The 21,507-nt window shown below is 48.7% G+C and overlaps 1 protein-coding gene across 2 annotated transcripts in view; it reads left to right on the forward strand.

Annotated features, from left to right (window-relative positions):
- Positions 1–8,554: 8,554 nt before the first annotated feature.
- The window catches only part of CMTM7 (CKLF like MARVEL transmembrane domain containing 7), a 49,872-nt gene continuing 36,919 nt past the window's right edge, over positions 8,555–21,507 (forward strand). Inside the window, exon 1 of one of the 2 annotated variants that reach the window (XM_078432429.2) lies at positions 8,555–8,899. In XM_078432429.2, the coding sequence (XP_078288555.1) occupies positions 8,711–8,899 (189 nt within the window). In that variant the 5' untranslated portion in view covers positions 8,555–8,710. The remainder of the gene's footprint in view (positions 8,900–21,507) is intronic. The other variant, XM_060638441.3, reaches the window with a different exon arrangement.

The following is a 21,507-nucleotide window of genomic DNA, read 5'->3' on the forward strand; positions in this document are numbered from 1 at the left end:
AAGATTCCATGGATAAAGTAGGAGAAAGAGACTCTCCCCTTTCTTGCTCCCCCTCCTCCCTACCCCTCCTCTCCCCTCTATTCTCTTGGTAACTTCATAGAAAGAATACTGATTCTGGTAGAAAACATTGGCATAAAAACAAATCGTTCCTTATATTTGTACGTTGCTTTATTACCTAAGCCAGGTGGTACCCGACCTCTTCACAAAGAGAAACACTGAGGTTCAGACAACCTCGCCTGTGGGCAGACCAGCAGCCAGAGTCCCCTCTCATTCCAAAGGTCAAGCAGACAAAACCAGGACCTTTATGCAGACCCTCCACTGCCTAAGGGGATGGGGTGTCTTCTCCTGGCCCCACCCCTCCTAAATGCACAGCCCTAAGGCATGGGTGAGCCACTCTTGAGCAAGTTATAGCCCCTGGGGAGTATTCATATAGCAGATTGTCTACAGGAAGCCTGCAGGCTACGTGAGACCTGGCAAACCCACCGGGATGAGAGAAAAGTGTCTAAGGCCAGGATTCACTGCCTAATTCACTAGATGTCACCATGCTCACATTGGCCCACAGCAAACCTTCTCTCCTTGCCGTTCGTATTGGGGCAAACATGAGTGGCTATCAGTCTGCTCAGTGACAATCCACCGTATGGTGGTTTTTCCAGAAACACACTGGGCAGGAGGAGGAACTAATAAGGAGCCACCTGTGCAATTCAGTGTCAAATTCTCAACTGCAGGCTGGAACCAAGGACAAAATGGCTTGAGTGGGCCAGCAAGTGCTAGCAATGTTTCTTGTCCCTCAGTTATGCACAGACCTCTCTTTGGGTATCTGAAGGACGTGGGACAAGGCATATAAACTGGATGAGGGGGGCGCCTGGGTGGCTCAGTCGGTTAAGCGTCCGACTTCAGCTCAGGTCACGATCTCACGGTCCGTGAGTTCGAGCCCCGAGTCGGGCTCTGGGCTGACGGCTCAGAGCCTGGAGCCTGCTTCCGATTCTGTGTGTCTCTCTCTCTCTGCCCCTCCCCCTTTCATGCTCTGTCTCTCTCTCTCTGTCTCAAAAATAAATAAACATTAAAAAAAATTTTTTTTTAATTTAAACTGGATGAGGGTTATGAACCAAGAGGGCAAATATGAACCAAGGGCAGCCCCAAGGTTTTTTGGGTTTTTTTTTTGTTTGGGTTGTTTTGTTGTCTTTCTCTAGGTCCTGGCTTAAAATGCTGTTTGCACCTGTTTGCCAGTGCCCTAACCTGCCAGGCCCAACCACCTTTCATGCCAGCCTATTTCACATCGCACTACCTCATCCCAAATGCCCAAACAGGCATGATATCATTTAGTCTAGCCCCACAGAAGCCCTGGGAGGAAAGCAGCATCACCTTCCACTTTGCAGATCTGGAGATGCTTGGTCAGAGTGGTTCCGAGGCTCCTGGTCTCCAAGACGCGTCTTCTAACTCTGAATCCAGTGCTCTTTCCACACTACTCTTTTCTTGAACCCCTAAATGTGTCTTCCCTCACTTTTCCCCCGTTTTCGAGTAGACGGTTTTTTGTGTGCACCACAGTAACGCAAACGGAGCATGCGTGTTCACTCAGTTTTCATTTAACAGTGAAATTGATCTGACCTGTTTCATGAGAATCACAATTATTCTTGGGCTGCATGGCAATTAAACATAAATAAATGGTACACAGTTTTTCCACTGCCAAATCTAAAAATGATGAAGATGCACCATTGTGCACCGGGCACTACGATTGGTGCTGAGGATGTCGGGATAAAGGCAAGAAGAGTCTGCATGCTTCGGAGGACTTGCTATGTGCTAGGCATGGTGCGGAGAGTTGCCCGTGCCTTAATTTATCTAATCCTCATGGGAGGCATGACAGGTTGCGTTTTTGAAAGATGGCTTGACAACGTCACCCTGCAACGTCCTCATCAAATGGTGGAAATGATCTTACCACCCTCTAAAATCCGGGCGGGTCCTGTGAACTCATTGACCTCCAAGATTATGGAGGAATATTCTTTAACTGGCCTGGCATCTTCCTTGTCCTGCCTCCTGGGATGCTCACTGCCAGTGCTCCCTCTCAGAACCCCGCTGCCATGCTCTGAGAAGCCCAAGCCACATAGAGCGGCCACATGCAGGCACTCCCTTTGACAGCCATAGCTGAGCTCCCGGTCAACGGCCAGCATCAACTGCCAGACATGTGAGAGAACCTTCTAGGACGTTCAGCACCATCAAGCCTTCACGTGACTATAGTCCATCTGATTCGCTCCCATCTGATTACAGCTGCATGTGACCCCAAGTGACAACTGCTCGGCTGAGCCATGTCAAATCACGAGAACCATAAGAGATGGTAATAAATGATTGCAAGCCCATAACCCTTTGGGGTGGTTTGATATGATGCAGATGATAATTGGATTAGAAAGTAGAGATAGAAGCTTTTGTCCTCATTTTACATGTAGGGAAACTGAGGCCCAGAGGGGCTTAGAAACTTCCCAAGTTCACAGAGTTAGTAGGCGGCAGGGTTAGGATTCAAACCCAAGGCAGCGTGACCCTGACTGCAGATTTTCCACACATAATTTCTTCCATCTAGAATTGCCCAGTCTGGGAAGAGAGACCGCTAAGCCTGAAGTGTGGTGCGTCAGACATTTGCATGCACAGCTGGGTGCACTGAGGGGACCCATCTGTCTTTGCCATGTTGTCTTGCCACCTCTTCAGCCTCATCTAGCTCCTTCCCCTCCTTTGGACCCCTGTGCTCAAGACTCAATGAATTTCATGTCCTCTGAGACATGCCTCTGAGTGTTTATCTCAACTCTCCAACCACCAGTAACTGGTTAACAGCTCGTTATCATTCTGTGTGTGGTTAAGATGGCCCCTCGTCCAGGAAGCCTTCCCTATGTCTCCCATTGGCTCCCATGGCACATCTACTTTTACCCTGTCAATTAGCCTTCACCATAGTCTATTAAAATTGCTGGCTTTATCCGTCTACTTCCTTCTTATTAGGAAGTTCCAAAAGGGCAATGAACATGTACTTCCGTGTCCAACACGAAGCCTGGCACTTTGTAGATACTCAGGAAATTCTGGTTGAATGAATGCCATGGAAGATTGCTCATTGCTCAAGGAAGGCTTCCCACAGGTAGTGACATTTCAGCGAGACTTAGTTGGACCGTTGGCAATTTGCCAGGTCAACAGTTCTCAGCCAGGGGCATCAGTATCACTTGTGGTGGGACTTCTTCCAAACACAGAGGTCCAGGCTCCACCTGAGCACCCTGAATTGGGATCCAAAGGGCTGAGCCTCGGCAGGTGTATTTTCACAGGTGATTCTAATTTGCAAATCACAACACACACTAGGGAAAGATAAGCAAGACATTCCCTGCAGAGAATCACGGGAACCAAGATGGGAATGTGTCAGAGCAGTAGCTGCGATCAGGGAGACACCATCACGACAGTAGACACCTCATTGTCATCATTATCAGTGTCAGTAGCAATTCCTGGAATCCTCTGGTGCAGTTTCATGCCTCCTGCCTAGGCATATTCCATTCCCTTTTTTGCCCACCCAACACATTTTTAATCATCCTTCAAGACACAGTTCCAAGCACCAGCTCCTCCGTGAACCTTCCTCCTCCCCTTTCAGGACAAGCTGGTTCCTCCCTCCTGTGGGCCATCCCTGCAGTTCTGTATTAATCTCACAAATGTGTACTGCATACTACTTTGGGCCAGGCACTCTGTTTCACACTGGACATGAGCGGGGAACCTTCCAGTCCAGACCTGGACTCTGCCCCATGGAGGTGACAATCACAGCTCCCTCTATCACCTGGCTCTATTCCCCCATATTCCAAACTCCCTGGGCAAGGGCGTTCCTCACCTATGAATTGTTCTGCCCAGCATGTGGAAGGGTCCAGTAACGTGGAAGGGTCCAGTAATGTTTGCTGAATGATGCATGAGTCACAAATAACTAGGTGAGTCCTCTTTCTCCCCCTCTGTCCCTCCCAGTGAAATTTCCCCCCAGAAGCTCTTTTAGTTACTCAGATTGCCTGACATTGCATTACAGATCCAAAAAGCCTTTTATTTCCCCCTTAGAAAAGATTTCCGATGCTTATGGTTATGGAACAGCGGCCCACTGGGGAGTCCCTCAGCCTCCAGGTGGTAGAACCTTCTTGTTTAAATACATAAGGACAGAAGGAATAATAACTTTTGAATGTTCGGTGGAACTCTCCAATGAAACCATCCAGACTTGCAATTTTCTTTATCTTGCTTTTCTTTTTTCACAACCTGGAGATCAAGAGTTTCGTGCTCTACCAACTGAGCCAGCCAGGTACCCCTTGGAACAAAAACTTAAAAAAAAAAAAAAAAAGTAACATATATTACTATGAGCCAAACACTATTGGAGGCACCATCTGTCCATGTATATTATTCCCATATTTGCCCTGAAAGTCAGTTCTATTGTTACTCCTCTTTACAGAGGAGGAAATGGAAGATCAGAGAAGTTAGTAACTTGTCCAAGGACATAGATCTAGCAAGGGATGGAACTGGGAGCCAAATGCAGGTGGTTCGGTTCCAGAGTCCTGCCCATCAACCACACAGCCAGGTAGCACAGGCAGAGGTTTCCTGCCCAGCTCCAAGGACCAGGTTTCTTGTTGGCCCTCAGTGGTGAGCACACACTGCTCTTGATCCGCTGGGTTTCAGCCACTCTGTTCCACTCAAGTCTCCGTAGTTCCAGCCTACAGCTTCCACCTTCTCGGTGTCCTCTGGCTTCTGCTGCCTCCACGTGCCAACTGCTGACCCCTCCCAGCGCCTCCAAGTCAGACTCCTCAACAGAAGGGATCTGATGGGCTTCTGTTGGGCTAAGCTCTCATGTCAGGCTGTTCCAAATGCAGCTGGCTGAGTCCTTGGTGGGCTACTTCTGGCTCTAGGGCCATCCTGGTCCACTCACAGGAGGCTGATGTTCCTCAGAAGGACTGGAGAGTCTGGCTGGTTCTCAGAGCCTGAGAAACTTCTAAAACTTCACTGGAAAAGGATTTAAAAGGCAGGTACTAGAAAAGGGTCATGGACATTGATGCTTTTGCCCTTCTGTCTTAGGTTGGGCTGCCATAACAAAACACCTTAAACTTGGTGCCTTAAACAACATACATCTATTTTCCCACAGCCTTGAAAGTCCATGATCAAGGTGCCAGCCAATTCCGTTTCTGGCGAGAGCTCTTTTCCTGGCTTGGAGGTAGCAGCCTTCTTGCCGTGTCTTCACATGGAAGAGAGGGGGGGAAAGAGCTCTGTGGTGTTTCTTATAAGGCCATTAATGCCATGGGCACTAATCCCTCATGATCTCATCCAACCCTAATTACCTCCCTAAGGTCCCATCTCCAAATACCAAAACATTGGAGGGTAGAGCTTCAACATTTGAATTTGTGGGGGACACAAACATTCAGTCCGTAAGACTGCCTAATATTCACTCCCTTTTCAGGGACCTGCACCCTGATTTTCCTTTTGGGAATCACCCCTCCCCAACTGAGTTCCTGTGGTTCTGGAGAACTACCCACACAAAGCTATATGGGTAGGTAGAAATTGGCCTGTCCAATAAAAATATCTACCCCCCCCCCCCCCGGGACATAATGATTGTTTAAAGGAAACATGGCCCATATTTGGACCAATCAGAGGGCCGGTTATGGACTGAATTATGTGCCCCCAAAATTCATATGTTGAAACCCTAGCCCCCAATATGACTGTATTTGGAGATGGGGCCGGAAGATAATTAAGATAATTAGGTGGGACCCTAATCCCATTAAGGCCGGTATTCTTACAAGAAGAGGAAGAGACACCATACCCCCTTCCCCCTGCCCTGCCCCGCGCCAACTCTCTCTCTCACCCCATTTCCATGCACAGAGGAAAGACCATGTGAGGACACAGTGTGAAGGTGGCTGTCTCCAAGCCAGGAAGAGAGGCCTCACCAGAAATCAACCCTGATGGCACCTCGATCTTGGACTTCCAGCCTCCAGAACCAAAAGAAAATAAGTTCTGACTGTGCCTGATTTGAGCACCTGTATTGGCCTGTGCCTGCGATAGGTTTTTTGTCTGCATACCGCAGTCACACAAGCCAATGAATTCTTTTTTGCTTGAGTTTAGTTTCTATCACTTGCAAGCCAAAATACTGACTAATACAGAATCAACTCTCATTATATTCTTTCATTCTATCTGAACTGAGATATCATCATAATTACATTGGTGTAAATGAGTTATAGTCAGACGGTGACACTCTAATTGAAGCCTTGGAACCTATACTCCTTCAGGGTAGGTGAACAGAGAAGAACTTGGAAATTCTTAAATTTTCACCAGCTGCTTGGAGACCATGCATCTGGCTGACTTTCTCTTAGAGTGTGAAGTCTTTCAAGGGGGTTATGGAGTCCTTTGCCCCTCCAAGGGGCAGTCCATCACACCAAGAAGGCCTCACGCCGGTGTAGAAATCTCAGCATCCTTGACGGCAGGTCTGGTCCGTGGGGCCTTTTCTTGCCCACCAGGCCAGCACATGGCCCTTGTGCTGCCAGGCATCTTGCTCAAGCTCTTAAGTGTTCATGATGAAGTGATTAACAGTGTGGCCACCAGCAGCGAATATTTCCCTGTCTGGACTGGATGGCACATTAGCCGATAGTCAGAGAAACGCAGCAGCCTCAACTCTTAGTAGACTCAGGAAATGACAGAGGTTCTCAAACTTCAGCATGCGTCTGAATCATGTGGGAGGTGGTGAGGGGCGGGGGGCGGGGGGGAACAACTTGTCAAAACACAGATTGCTGAGCCTCACCCCCAGAGTTTCTTCTGATTCAGCAGTCCTGGTTGGGGCCCAAGAATTTGCATTTCTCACAAGTTCCCCGGTGTTGCTGGTGCCGCTGGTCTAGAGACAATACATTGAAAATCACTGATTTAGAAGATTGCTAGAGAATTGGATGAAGGCCCCTCAGAGGAGGAGAAATTATCCAGTGCTAGGTTTTTGTGCTTCCCTGAAACCTTCGCTCCAATAAAGACCCCCTATCATCTCTATTGTAAGTTCTGAAGCCTTGTAAAAGGACAGGAATGAAAAATGTAAATCTGCATAAAAAACGATACACAATACCAACTTTATGCCTGTGGGCATAGAGCTGGGAATGTTACAGAATGCCTGTGCGCCTGTCGCAGTGTCACAGCAACTCCTAGGTACACTTATCTTTGTTTTATGGAGAAAGAAATAGAGGTAGCAGGTACTGTGACTATTGTCTAAAAAGCAGACAGACATTGGAGTTAAATTTTTTTTGGTCATGAAAATTATCAGATGTACACAAAAGTAGAAGAAATAGGGTAATGAATCACCAAATGCCTCAGCTTTGGCAATGACTGGTTCTCAGCCTTGAGTGTTTGTTAGATTCACCTGGGAGACTGGTCAAACTAGAGACTGTGCGATTATCTCCACATTCTCGAATTATCAGGACTTTGCCACACTGATGACAGTCTTCTAACAGGACGGCACCGGCCTCCTAGAAATCTCTGAGAGGCAGATTTGTTTTGGTGTTATTTACAAACGAAGTTAGAAGTTAGGCCACAGGGACACTCTGTTCAAAGGGAACATTGATAACCTATCTCTCTGCGGTAGCCCCGTTTGGGCCTGTCTTCATTCAAAAAATAATACAGAAGGGGGGCAACATAGCATGTCACTTGAATATCTGTTTCACAGCTTTTTTTTTTTTTTATGTTTATTTATTTTTGAGAGAGACAGAGACAGAAAGTGAGTGGGTTAGCGGCAGAGCGAGAGGGAGACACAGAATCCGAAGCAGGCTCCAGGCTCTGAGCTGTTAGCACAGAGCCCGATGCGGGGCTTGAACTCATTGAGGGTGAGATTATGACCTGAGTCGGACCCTCAACCGACTGGGCCACCCAGAGGCTCCTGTTTCAGGGCGTTTAAAGGAAGTAAATGTAGGCTCATCTGTGACCCAGTAAATCCTCTCATAGGTATTTACCCTAGAGAAAGGAGTGCTTATGTGAACGCGCGCGCGCGCGCACACACACACACACACACACACACACACACACACACACACACACTTTTACCTGAATATTCACCATAGTTTTATTAGGTATAACAGGAAGATCTCAAATGCACTGTGTTTAGTGAAAAAAAGCCGGACACAAATGAGAATATTCAGTCCTATTTCAAGTAGAGCAAGTCCAAAAACAGGCAAAACAAACCCATAGTGGCAGGAGAATATTGTGGCTGCCTGAGGCTTGGGGCTAAAGGGGTGCGACGGAGGAAGGCAGATTAGGAAGAAGCACGAGAGATCTTTGGGGGGGTACTAGTGATCGGGTGGTGGTTAGGCAGGTGCACACATGCGGGAAAATTAATGGAGCGGAGCCCGCAGGGTTCGGGCATTTTAGTGTGTGTGAGCCATACCTCAGTCAAGTACTCTTAGCACACGCGGCCGCACCCACACGAAACCCCAGGAGGCTCAGACCCAGCTGTGGCCCCGCTCCGCAAGGGCCTCTGCGCCGTCGGCCCGCGCCCTCCAGTCCAACTTCCGCGCGGCGCCGAGGGCAGGAAGGCCGCTCCCTCCCCGGAAAGCGCCGGACAGCCCCTCCCCCGCCCGAGTCCGGCCGGACCGGGGTCCCCGCACGGGCCCCGGACGCCTGCGCCCCGCCCCCACCGGTGCCCCGCGACCGCACGCCCGGGCCCCGCCCCGGCCCCGCCCCCGGCCCGCCCCGCTATTCTGGCCGGTGGGCCATGCAGGGGAGGCTGCCGGCGGGTAGGGGCGGCGCGGGGTCGCAGGGAGCCGGGCTCGTCCGCACCACGTGCAGCAGCGGTGGCGGGGCCGGGGCCGGCGCCGGGCAGCCCGGCGCGAGGCCCTCGGAGGGGCCGCTGGACCCCGTCTACCCCCGCACTTATGGGGCCCTGCTGAAAGTGGCGCAGATGGTAAGAGAGGCCCGGGGCGCGGGGCCGGGGGCTCCTGGAGAGGCCGGGCGGGAAGGGGACCCGGGAGGCGGCGCGCCGGGCGGCGGGAGCCGGGCGGGGCCCTCCGGAGCATCGCGCCGCGGGCGGGGCGGGGGACTGCGCCGCCACCGGCAAGTTCGGGGAGGGCTTCGGAAAGTTGCTTGCGCTGCGCGGGCCCTGGAACTCAGCCCCGGCGCCACCGTTGCTCCCGCGGACCCGTATCTCCAGAGGTCCCAAGTTTTTCCACCCACCCCTCTGCGGGCCCCGACCCGCTTTCCGACAGAAACCCCAGGCAAAAGTTGCTTTTCGTCTTCCTTCCTCTTCTCTGGGCCGCGCCGCTTCGCACCCGAGCCGGGGGTGGAAGAGTGGCCCGGGCGGCGCGCTGAGGCGGCGCAACCCGACCTTCTCCCCCTGGAGGCCTCCTCTTCCTCCCACCCCAGGGCACAGGGCTCCACTGCTCAGGGCGCAGTTTCACCGAGAGGAGGAAGTCCGAAGTTCTCAGTTCCATGGTAGGCAAGAGGAATTGGGACCCTCCGGGCAACTGTTCTGGACCCCTGACCTCTCAAGTTCAAGGGAGCCTCCTTGTCTAGGGGGTCTGCCGGAAGGCGGAGGATCAATGGGGAACGTCTTTTCTGTGGAGCCTGCGCACTAGTCTCCCTACTAACTGTAGGAAGTATCCAACCCTGTCTTTCCTGTTTTTTCCCCCTATATATGCATACTTATGATAAAGTTTAATTTATCAATTAGGCATAGTAGGAGGTTAATAACAATGACTAGTAGTGAAATAGAACAATTATAGCAATATAGTGTAATAAAAAAGTATGTGAATGTGGTCTCTCTCGAAATGCCTTACTGTCCTGTAATCACCCTTTTTGTGATGATGTGACATGATTGAAATGCCTGCCCGATGAGATCAAGCTAGATGAATGATGTAGGCATTGTGACATCGCATTAGGCTGCTGTTGATCTTCTGATTAATCAGCAGAGCAGAGGGCCATCTGCTTCAGGACTATGGTTGGCTGTGGGTAACCTAACTCACAGAAAGCAAAACTGTGTGTGGGGGGGGGGGGGGGGGTATTACTGCAACTCACTGGGGGAGCCAGAGTCACCTGTGGAGATAGGTAGGCAGGCTGGAGGTTCTGAGGTCTGAGTATGACCAGTGCAGTGACAGGAACCTTCCACCACAGTTGATATTGTCTGGTCTGTTCTCTTGTTCCCCACTCTTTTCTTTTTTCCCATTTCTTCTTTAAACAAAATTTCATCTTAAACACCTTTCCCATTTGTTTAATATGTTTCGAAACTAGGTTGGGCTGTTTGTGACTCCACTCGTAATGTTTGCAGCAAGAGTTGTGGGGGGGGAGGGTAGTTTTGAACAGGGATGTGGACAAAGGGATGTGGGAATAGGAACCAAGGTTACGCATCCAGAAGCTGGCGTCTGCTAAGGTGGGGCTGGACACAGAGTGAGAGCTGCCCTTGAATCCATACCACTGGTATTCTGGTGTGTGTACAGAGGGCTGTCATTTCCTGCTTGGGCCAGATCTGAAGGGAGGGGGACTGAGTTCCCTTTTCTCTAAGAAAGGTGCTAGATGGACCCCAAATTAGGAAGTATTAGCTACTACTAATAACAACAACAAATTGTTCTGAGCAGTGTTGATTTTGAGCAAGACATGTTTTGGCTCACGGTGAGACCTCTAATCAGCTAAATAGAGGGGACCAGCCTACCTCTTCGTTCTTAAAAGATGGGTGGGGCGAGACAGACCCTAATGTGGCACTGGAAGAGATACCATGAATCAATAATGAGTTCAGTGGACAAAAATTGGGATCAAACCCTTCATCTGGTCCACGAGTTTGATGGACAAAGGTAATGGGGTTAAGAAGGCTCCATGTTGGTCCATGAGTTTGGGGCATAATGTCTGTGGAGAAGAGAAAGTTCCATTTCATTGTAAGCTCCTCAACTAGGCTCTTGCCTGTGGCCCTTATGCCAGGTTGCAGGTGACAGTCATGGGGCCTGTTGTTCCGTAGAAGAGAACAAAGACTTGGAGAGATGCTTCTCTGCCTCTTTTAAAACCTTCTTCGCCGGATTCTTACGCTTTCTTCCTCCCCTGGAGATCCCCGGTGATTGCAGGCTGGTTTGAACAGACCCCTTGAAAGTAAACTTGCCCTTGCAGGGTGGTCCTGTTACAATAGAGAGACTATTTAGGGTTGTCTAGCTGGGCCTCTTGTCGCACTCTTCCCCATTCTCCTCCTCTTCCTCTCTTCTGGGGTGCCTGTGTAGACTTCTGATGTTCTCTTGTCTTCTTTGCTGGAACACGCGTGCAGGGTCAAGAGTTAACACCACCAGGGGAAGGGCAGATGGCAGCTGAGGTGGTGCCACAATTGGACACCGTATCCATGGGTCTCTGATTTTGACTCTTGGTGTCTCACTCGCATCCTGAGTAGGCTGACCTTTATGTCCTACACCTCCTGTAAAGTGTTTTCCTCATGGTCTGCTCAACAGACCTGTCAACGTACTACTTTAAGAAACCATTGAAAAGGCTGTTCTCTTTGAGAACAACTTCCTTTCTTTGCTTTGAATCTTGCTTTGAATCTCCACCACTACCAGAACCTGAGGAGAGAAAATAGGAGGACAGCGAGTTCTCAGTGAATGTTGGGACCTGACACGTCACTTGCGTGAATCTTTATAATCCCGTGGCCACGATAGTTGACTTTCTTTGGTCTTCCTCTTTAGACCAGAGACCGTCACAGTTTTCGGCCCTAGAGAACTGTGTTTCTTTGTTGTTGTTAATAGCTATATTTTTGGGGGGTCCTACTACTTAATAATACACCAGGGATTCTACACTATATACCATGTATGTGCCATTAACTGTTTGTAAGAATCCAGCGAAGTACCATGTTTTGACAAAGAGGAAACTGACTGAAAGGTTAAACTAGTAAAGGTCACACAGCTGTCAGCGGCAGAGGTGGGGCCAGCCCAGGCCCGACTAACCTCATGTCCCCAAAGACCCCGCACAGTTATTGCTTGTTAACAGATCTGGGGAAATCGATGCCACAGTGAAATACCACTTCACACCCAGTCTGATGGCAACAAGAGAAAAGACATGCTAATAAGCCACCATACTAATAAGTATGACGTAGAGGATGTGAGGAAATCCGAACCCTCATACGTTGCCAGTTGGCTGCTGGGAATGTAAAATGGTGCAGACGCTTTGGCGAACAGTCTGGCAGCTCCTCAGACTGTTAAACATGGAGGTGCCATGTGATCCAACATTTCTGCTCCGGGGTATATACTCAAGAGAAGTAAAGACACACGTCCACACACAAACTTGTACGGAGAGGTTCATGGCAGCATCCTTGATAATAGCCAGAAAGTGAAAACAACCCAAATGTCCGTAAGCTGATGAAGGGATGAAAAAACACCGTGGTCTATTCATAGGATGGAATACTAGCAGGAAAAGGAATGGACAACATGGATGATCCTTGAAAACATGCTAAGTGGAAGAAGCCAGGCACAAAAGACCGCATATTGTATGATTCCGCTTAACATGGGATGTCCAGAACAGGCAAGTTGATAGAGACGGAAAGTAGATTAGTGGTTTAGAGCTGGGGAGTTTGGGAGCTTTGGGAAGCGGCTGCTGAGAGGTAGGTGGTTTCTTTTTGGGTTGGTGAGAACGTTCTAAAACGGATTATGGTGATGGTTGCGCAGCCCTGTGAGTATACTGAAAACCATTGAATCATCCACCTCAAATGTTTGGATTGAGTCTCAGGAAAGCTGTTAAAAAGAAATAGATCTAGGGAGAGTTTGGAGCGGGGTACTCTGCATGAAGCCACTGGGTGTGGGAGGGCCACGGCTATAGGAAATCCCCCTGGTGTCTCCCCGTATCCGCCACTACAGGAAGGAGCGTCCACCTGCCGACCTCACAGAATCTGAGCTGAAGAGCCTTGTCGGGGGCGGGCAGGGGCCCTAAGGTGAAGGGGTCCGGGTGCTCCTGTATGTGACCTCGCCAACGTTCCTCGTCAGTTCGTTTGTTCCGCAGATATTTAAGAGTTCATATTCATTTCTGCAGAAGCAGGAGGCTGTGACAAAGCCCTTGCCCTCAAGAAAGTCTGTGGTTTCATTGAGGCGACAGACAAGTCCCAGAACTGACTGGTTGGGAGGTAAAAGCTCTGATGGTTGCCTACACTTAGGAAGGAAGCGGGGAGGCTTGAAGATGAAGGTTACATTTGAGTTGAATCTGGAGAGAGGAGTATGGGTTTGTGAGGTCAGGAGCACCCTATTCCCTCTCTACTGCCTTTATTCAGCATGTTTAAGTTGGAGACAAGGGATATGTTGGGGGTGGTGGAATGGAAGAAAATACAGCAGGATGTGAGTCAGTCCTTGGGCAGTTATTAACCTCTGTACCCCTGACGTCTAGAAAGAGGTGTCATCTCTTTTATTAGAAATCTGCTGTGTTCTCATGTGAGGCGTGCGGAGTACAGCAGTTAACTAGACAACTTTCTGCCTGTGCAGGGAATCAAGGACTGTGACATTTGCAGAACCATATGGAAGGAGGATCGGAATGTGGTTTCACAAGCAGCAAAGATGGAAACTTAAATGTCTTCCAGAAGTTCCAGTCATTTACTCAGCAAATATTTGAGCACCTAGTGTATGCTAGAATACTGTGGAAAGAAGAGCAAATAAATAAGGCAGATCAGCCCCTGTCCTCCTCCTAATACTCAAATAGGAAAATAAACATTAATAAAATGATTATAAATCTATAACCATAAACTGGGACAAAAGCTCTGAAAAAGAGGCACTCAGTATCAAAGAGAATTGACTAGGAGTCTGACCTGTCTGGGAGATGAGGAGGGGCTTCTCGAAGGAAGGGGTATTTGAAGGATGAGGGAACGGCATTACCAGAAGAAGGAAAAGCACAGACCATGACTCTGAGTCTAGAGAAAGGAGTATTGCTGTGGTTGGAGCAGAGGGAACAAAGGTGGAAGTGGTTTGCGTGAGGCGAGAAATATGCAAGGCCTGCCAGATCATCCTACGATCCTTAATCTAAGAATATCAGGGAGGCATCACGTCGCGATCGCTGTTGAAGTGGGTTTCAAACCAGGGCTGTACTGCCCCCTAGAGGTTATTTTGGAACTTGATGGAAACTCCTTTTTGGTTGTCCAGGATTAGGATCATTTTATGTGTACATTTTACTCATTTCGGGATAGTCATGACGGCATTGCAAATATTTAGTATCCTAAAGAGATGTTTTATCTGAAATAAGATTAAAGGAGCCTACTACTCAGGCTGGGTGGAAGCTGAGTGGGTGTGTGAATCTGGGGAGAGCACACTAAGTTTTCTGGCATGAGAGAGCATTCTAAATACCCTCTAGCAGGCTGGGGCAACTGTGGACTTCACTCTGGAAATTCACAGCCCAGTTACCAAATAGAATTGGACTGCGGGGGAGCTCAGCCTCTGGTATAGCCGTGAATAGACTTATGCGTGGAGAATGACCCAGCATAACCCAGAACGATCCACCCCTCTTTGTTCTGCTTTAGGTCTGTGTAGCAGGGGAGAGCACCAGATTTGGGTCCCAAATGCAATCTGCACACCCATGTCCTGCTTCCTGGAAGCCGGAGGGTTAAAGGCAGCAAGGGACCTCACTGCCAAGATTCTTTCACTCCCAACCCAAAGCTGATCCAAGAACAGGAAACTACAATAAAACATAACAAGTTATGGGGTTTATTCCCGATGACACAAGTAATGCTTGCTCATTAAATTGGGGGAAACACAAAAAAGAAAGTAGTAGACTCTCTGTTTTCCAAGATTAGCGTTTTAAGAAAGATTTTATGCAGTTTCATAGTAGACGTGTACAATTTGAGGTTGTTCTATTTTTTTTTCTGTTTAGAAAATTAGGATGATCTGTACCTATTTTGTAAAAAATTTTTTTTGCATAAATGTGATGAATGCTTTCTCGTGTCACTTAATGATTGCCTGCAATTTGTTGTTGTTTTATGTTTATTTTTGAGAGAGAGTGCGAGTGGGGGAGGGGCAGAGAGATGCACACACACACACACACACACACACACACACACACACAGAATCTGAAGCAGGCTCCAGGCTCTGAGCTGTCAGCATAGAGCCCCACACGGGGCTCGAACTCACAAACCGTGAGGTCATGACTTCAGCTGAAGTTAATGGACTGAGCCATCCAGGTGCCCCGTGCGATTTGGTTTTTAACAGCATTGTTGTAGTCAGTCATAGGTGTACTATTGTCTGTGTGACCAGCCCCCTCCCGCTTTTTGTGGCTTAAAAAGCTCCCGATTCTGTCGATGTAGGAAAAGTCTGTGGTGAACTTCCTTGTAGAGACATCCTGGTGTACAAATCCGTAAATTCTCCCTCAGGATAAATGGCAGTGACCTTTTACAGAGAGGAAATGGAAGTGCTTCTTGCCCTTCAGAGCATGGTGACATTAAACAATTATCTGAACATTTTAATATCTAGAAATTATTGGATGTCCCTTTATCATCCAGAAATTTCCAGGAGCCGAATGTGATGGTAATATTTTAAGTGGTGATAGTATTTTTGGTGTCTGATGGTTTGGAAAAGGAACAATGACATGGATGGGCTAGAAGATTCTGTAGTGCTTTTAAATTTTTTTAATTTATTTTTGAGACAGAGAGGGACAGAGCATGAACGGGGGAGGGTCAGAGAGAGGGAGACACAGAACTGAAACAGGCTCCAGGCTCTGAGCTGTCAGCACAGAGCCCGACGCGGGGCTCGAACTCACTGCCCGTGAGATCATGACCTGAGCCGAAGTCGGACGCTGAACGGACTGAGCCACCCAGGCGCCCGGATTCTGTAGTGCTTTTAAATGCACTTGTATTTAAGTAATGGGACCAGCATGTGCATAAATTTGAAGAATGATCTTACCACACCTATTTATTCAGGCTGCAGAGTATGTAGATTTCTTAACTACTGGCAAGAATTCCCCTCCAGAGCCCCCTAAAAACCACCTGCCCCCGGATTGGGAACCGGCGGCCAAAGGAGACGGTGCTGATGAAGGCCACTGGGGAGCATGAGTGGGTGCGTGCGGTCCCGCGGGAGTCGCACAGGTTCCGGACGTCACAGTGGGCATTCCAGACCCTCCACGGCAATCCTGGGCCTCACGCGGGGGACTCCCTGTGTGGGTCGGCGTATTTAGTTACATCGATGTGTCAGGGAAGGGCTTCTCTGCTCCCTTCCTCCCCGCCCCCGCCCCCACCCCCCATTCTCAGGCTTCCTGCCCAGCGCCACTGGACGCCCATCTGTTTCCTCCCCCTGCCATCTGCCTTCCCCGCGCTGGCCCAGGCGTGCTGCCCACGGGAGCCTCCCTCTGACCCGCCGCCTGCCACATGCTCGCCGTCTTTGTCACCAGTTTGGCTCAGCGTCGCCCTCGCCGGCTGCTCACTCTCTGGCGTTCCTCGCTGGGGCCTCGGCAACTCCTGGCATCGGTGGCCTGGCCCAGAGCCAGGTCCTGGCTGCCGGTTCTTCAGCCCCAGGGGCTTCCTGGAGGAAAGGAGGACGGGAAGGAATCTCTCCCCACCACCGCGGCCCACCCCAGCTCCCTGGTGGAAATCAGGAACAGAGGAGCTACTCAGCCCCTGCAGAAAACGGAGTTCAGCTGGCTTGTGTTTTCATCAGCAGTGATGATGACATGACCCTTCCTTTTCCTGGAGCGCCACACTCTTGTTTGTTTGTTTGTTTGTTTTATTTCCTTCTTTAGATAGCTAGAAGGATAGGTGGATTGATAGAGGAGGAGAAATTTTCTGTAAAGTGGTTTCCACATATTACCCACAGAAAGGATTGCTGTGAAAGAGCGGTATTATCCAAATTTTTAAAGATAGAGAAAACGCAGTTCCTTCAGAAGGGGATGGGAAGGCAGGAAAAAGTAATTAATTAAATGCTTTCAGGTACAGAGTAAATTGGAACCTGCTGAGAACTATCGTGTGACCTCAATGTGTATTTACTCACTTTTCCTCATAGGTTTTCTTTATTCAGCAGCAATGCTAGTAATTGTTTATGAAGAAGCCTTTTTTTTTTAAAGTTTATTTATTTTGAGGGGTGGGGGAGAACACGAGCGGGGGAGGGGCAGAGAAAGAGTCTCAAACAGACTCCACACTGTCAGTGCAGAGCCTGATGCAGGGCTCAAACTCATGAACCATCAGATCATGACCTGAGCTGAAGCTGGATGCTTGACCGACTGAGCCACCCAGGCTCCCCTGAGGAAGTCTTTTTTTAACTTTTCCTCCCCAATGATAAAAGTGGTAGTTTAATAATAATAATAATAATAATAATAGCATTTATCACTCATTGACTTCCTTAGGTAGCAGCCACGAGCATACACGAGCATACACAATACTCAATGAGTATTTTCCTTTGTCATTAAACCTGTTTGAAAGCCATGTGATACCTGCATCCGAGTCCTTTGTTTGGTTGTATCATAATTTATCCATTTGGCTTCTCGTTGGTGGGCAGGCTGTGGCCGATCTGAAAGGAGGCGCTGTGAGAAACAACAGCGGGTACTTAGAGACGGTTTCACCCTTTGCCAGAGATGAAATCGGCCAGACAAGGGAAAACCCCTCACTGGGGTATTGGACAGTGTGTGTATAGTATTTTAGAAAGCATATTCACATGTTACCCACAGGGCTGCTGGAAGGCTTAAGAGGAAACCATTGTTACTACTCTCGTTTGTTAAGTCACAAGTTCCTCCTGGAAGGGTTGGGAACAGAGGGGAACTAAGGTGCGAGTACCTGCTCTACTGTGTCAGGCAATTTTACGTGCTTTTAACCCTGTTAGTGGCTCTGTATTACTTATCTTCCATTTTTTTTTTTTTTTTTGGTTGAACAGAGGCTGAGAGGTTTTGTAACTTGCCCAACGTTGAAAATACCCATTAAATTCTGGAGCCAGCATTCGAACCCGGGTAAGGCCAAGGCCTAGCCTTTCTATGGTGGTGTGCCATCTCTCCATGTGGGGTGAGCAGACCCCCCCAGGCTAGCCCACTGTAGCAGACGTGCCATAGGGTGACCCCTAGTGAGTCACAACCTTGTGTAATTCCTTCCTCTTGAGCGTGGGACGGCCCTGTGACTTGCTGCTAGCCAAGAGAGTATAGCAAAGGTGATGGATGTTATTCCCGTGGTTATGTCATGTCAGATGCCTAGGTGAATGGATGTTGCAGATGTAATTAATGTCCTAAATCAGTTGATTCCAAGTTAATCAAAAGGAGATCATCTCCAGGTAGGCCTGACTTAGTCATGTGAAAGTCCTTAAAGGAGGTACTGGGTCCTTCCCAAAAAGGGAGATTCTCCTGCTGGCCCTGAGAAGTAAACTCTGCTGAGGGAGTTGGGCGAGAGCCTGGCAGAGGGCCACCTGCCCAGCATCTATGGGCTGTGTCTGGAATCTAAGAGCAGCCCTCAGCAGACAGCCAGAAAAACAAAAAACCAAAGACCTCTGTTTCAGCAGGGAACTAAAATCCGCCAACAATCATGTGACCTCGGAAGAGGACCCCAGGCCTCAGATAAAACCCCAGCCTGGCCAACATCATGGCTGCAGCCTTTTGAGACCTAGAGCAGAGGACTCTCGCCTGAGAGCCTAAGTGTTCTTTTAAGCTACTTAGTTTGTGGTCATTTGTTACACAGCGGTACATACTCTTGCACCCACAGAAGCCCACGTATCCTGCATCAGATCTGGCACTCTTGTGGCCGTTCCTTGGCGAGGAAAGATGGGGCAGCAGAAGGCAGAAGGTGCGTTGCCATTCTTCTAATAAACCGGATAATTTGTACATGGGCTGTGGCCCTACATCATTGAATTCCTGTGGAGTAAACCTGTTGAGCTCTTGCTCTGGGCATTGTGCCGCATGCGTGGTATGCAAGAACTCACCCAGCATTATAGCCTTTCTAGGTGTCGGTATTCCCATTTTACAGGTGAGGAAACATGCGGGGCCTTCTCTGCAGCCTCTAGGCTTGTAACAACTGCCTCTATCTCCCAGCCATCCTGTTCCCCTCCAGGGTCCCCTCCCAGAACGATTTTTTAAGATTAATTTATTTATTTTGAGAGAGAGAGAGAGCACAAGCAGGTGAGGGGCAGAGAGAAGGAGAGACAGAATCCTGACTCGGCTCCGCGCCATCAGTGCAGGGCCCGATGTGGGGCTCGAACCCATGAAATGTGAGATCATGACCTGAGCCAAGATCAAAAGCGGACACTTAATTGACTAAGCCACCCAGGCACCACGCCCCCGCCCGCCGGAGCCATTCTAAAAAATAAAAACCCTGATCCAAACAGAAAGTATGGCTGTGTAATTGCTAAAAATATGTTTATGGGTTTTTCTTTTTTATTTTTTTAATGTTTATTTTTGAGAGAGAGAGAGAGAGAGACAGAGCACGAGTTGGGGGTGGGGGAGCAGAGAGCAAGGGAGGCACAGAATCTGAAGCAGGTTCCAGGCTCTGTGCTGACAGCTCAGCACAGATGTGGGGCTTGAACTCACAAACCATGAGATCCTGACCCGAGCCGAAGTCAGACTCTTAACCAACTGAGCCACCCAGGCACCCCAAATTATGTTTACTTTTTAAAAAATAGACAACATGATCAAGATTTTAAAAGTACACTGTATCCTCTGTATGTTAGCCAACTTGACAATAAATTGTATTTACAAAAAAAGATTTTAAAAGTACAAAAAGTCCTCCAATTTCCACTTTCCCTCCCTGGAGGCTACCAGTGATACCAGTTTCTCGTGCATCTTTCGGGAATTATTTTGTGCTTCCGTGTGTGTGTGCCCCCCTCTCACCCCAGATGGGAACATACTTACACACCCTGTTCTGTACTTTCACTACTTAACTTTCCATCTTGGATATAATTCCACATCCGTTCAGAAGGTGCTCTCATTCTCCTTAACAGCTGCATTGCCTTACAGAGAATGGATTTACCATAATTTATTAAACAAGTCCCCCACTGACAGCATTTAGGTTATTTATCATGATTTGTTCTCTCAGGGCTATGGTGGATGCCCTTGTACATAACGTAGTTTTGAATGTGTACAAGAATATCAGAAGGAAAAATCCCTAGAAATGGAATTTCCGGACCAAGTGTTGCCTCATCTTGGGAATTTTTCATCTGTCCTGCAACTCAGATTTGCAGACCACACCTTGTGATCTTCTTCCTCAGGGTTTCAGGGATCTTCCACATCCATTGACTGAGGAAGACTCTACTTAGTGTTGGGTGTTCAGAGTTCCACTTAACTTTAAGATACTAAGAACCAGGGAAGTCTAGGGAACAAAACTTGTGTGACCAGCATTTTTCTTAGAATTTCCCAGTATCCATCACGGTGGTGGGGGGTGGGGGGGGTGTTGAAATCAGCTTCCCTAGAAGTAAAGCTAGAGATGGGGTTCTTGTGCACATGGTTTTCTGAGTCAGGGAGGCAGGCGCGGGCAGGAGAAGGAGCTAGACAAAGGTGGATTTTAGAGGTCTAAGCCTCAGCCTGATCTTGCAGGGACCTCTGTAAAGTGAGGGGCATCACAGATTCCCCTGTTTGGAGGCACTGGAGCTGGGCTTTTGTCCCCTTCATTGGCCACAGACCAGGGAAGGGAGTAGATAAACTCCCAGGGACCTCTGAGCCAGACAGCTGTAGCTGTAGAGGGGAAGATCATTGGCACAGGGTTTTGCAGGTGGGAGGAGTTAGCAGCAGCGCCCCCTGCAGTACCTGGGCAGCGGTGCATTGACCTGGTTAAAGGTAGCGTAGTTGAGCAGCGCGCAATGGAGTGCCGGCTTGTGTTCCTCAGGAACATTGGAATTGCTTCCGTCTTTCCGATCTCTGGTGAGGCTCGAAGCGGATGCAATCTGGGGACTTAACAAACCTGACTCCTTCCACCCGCAAAACTGGTTTATCAATATTCTTGCCCAGTCCCTTTGGATCTCTGCCAGGCTGCTCAGCTTTTCAGACCACCCAGGACTTTTGATGTTGCTTTTTGCTGTCCACTTAAAGAGTCATGTCATTATTTTTTAACTCCCCCTTGAAACAAAGGGAGAAGAAAGCAAATCAGCGTGTACTGCATGGAAAATAAAATCAATAACGGAGCAAAATTATTTCTGTAACCTTTTACAAGGGACTCAGAAGCAATGTCATGGTAGTATGAATAACCTGACCGTATCTGTTTTAACTCCTGGGAAGGACTTAAGAATGTAACCACAGAGAAAGTTTCCTGGAGAAAAGAAATTTGATTTCTGAGGTGAGGCCTTATTGACACAGACGGTTGTGAGTTTCACTTGGAAAAGGTAAAAGAGACACAACTAACCCTTGTATTGACAATGTGACATTGGTTTTACAAGGGTTTGTCAAGTGTCACTGTCACTGAGCAGTGTGTCCTGTTTACCGACTTCCACTTCAGGCAGAGAATGAAACTCTGCAGCACAATATGCACCCCTTGTGTCTAATAGGGGTCCCCTTGCTGACTGTAAGCTTACTCTCACCGCTTACGGTGACATCAATCCCGTATTTAGGGATGCGATCGCTGCTTCAACATACACTTGTCTTAGTGTGGTTTAGGGATGAAAAATTGCTTTCCAGTTGTAGTGGGTTGAATGA

Source organism: Panthera onca, chromosome C2, assembly GCF_046562875.1.
Source record: "Panthera onca isolate mPanOnc1 chromosome C2, mPanOnc1 haplotype 2, whole genome shotgun sequence".
In the NCBI taxonomy this organism is placed as follows: Eukaryota; Metazoa; Chordata; class Mammalia; order Carnivora; family Felidae; genus Panthera; species Panthera onca.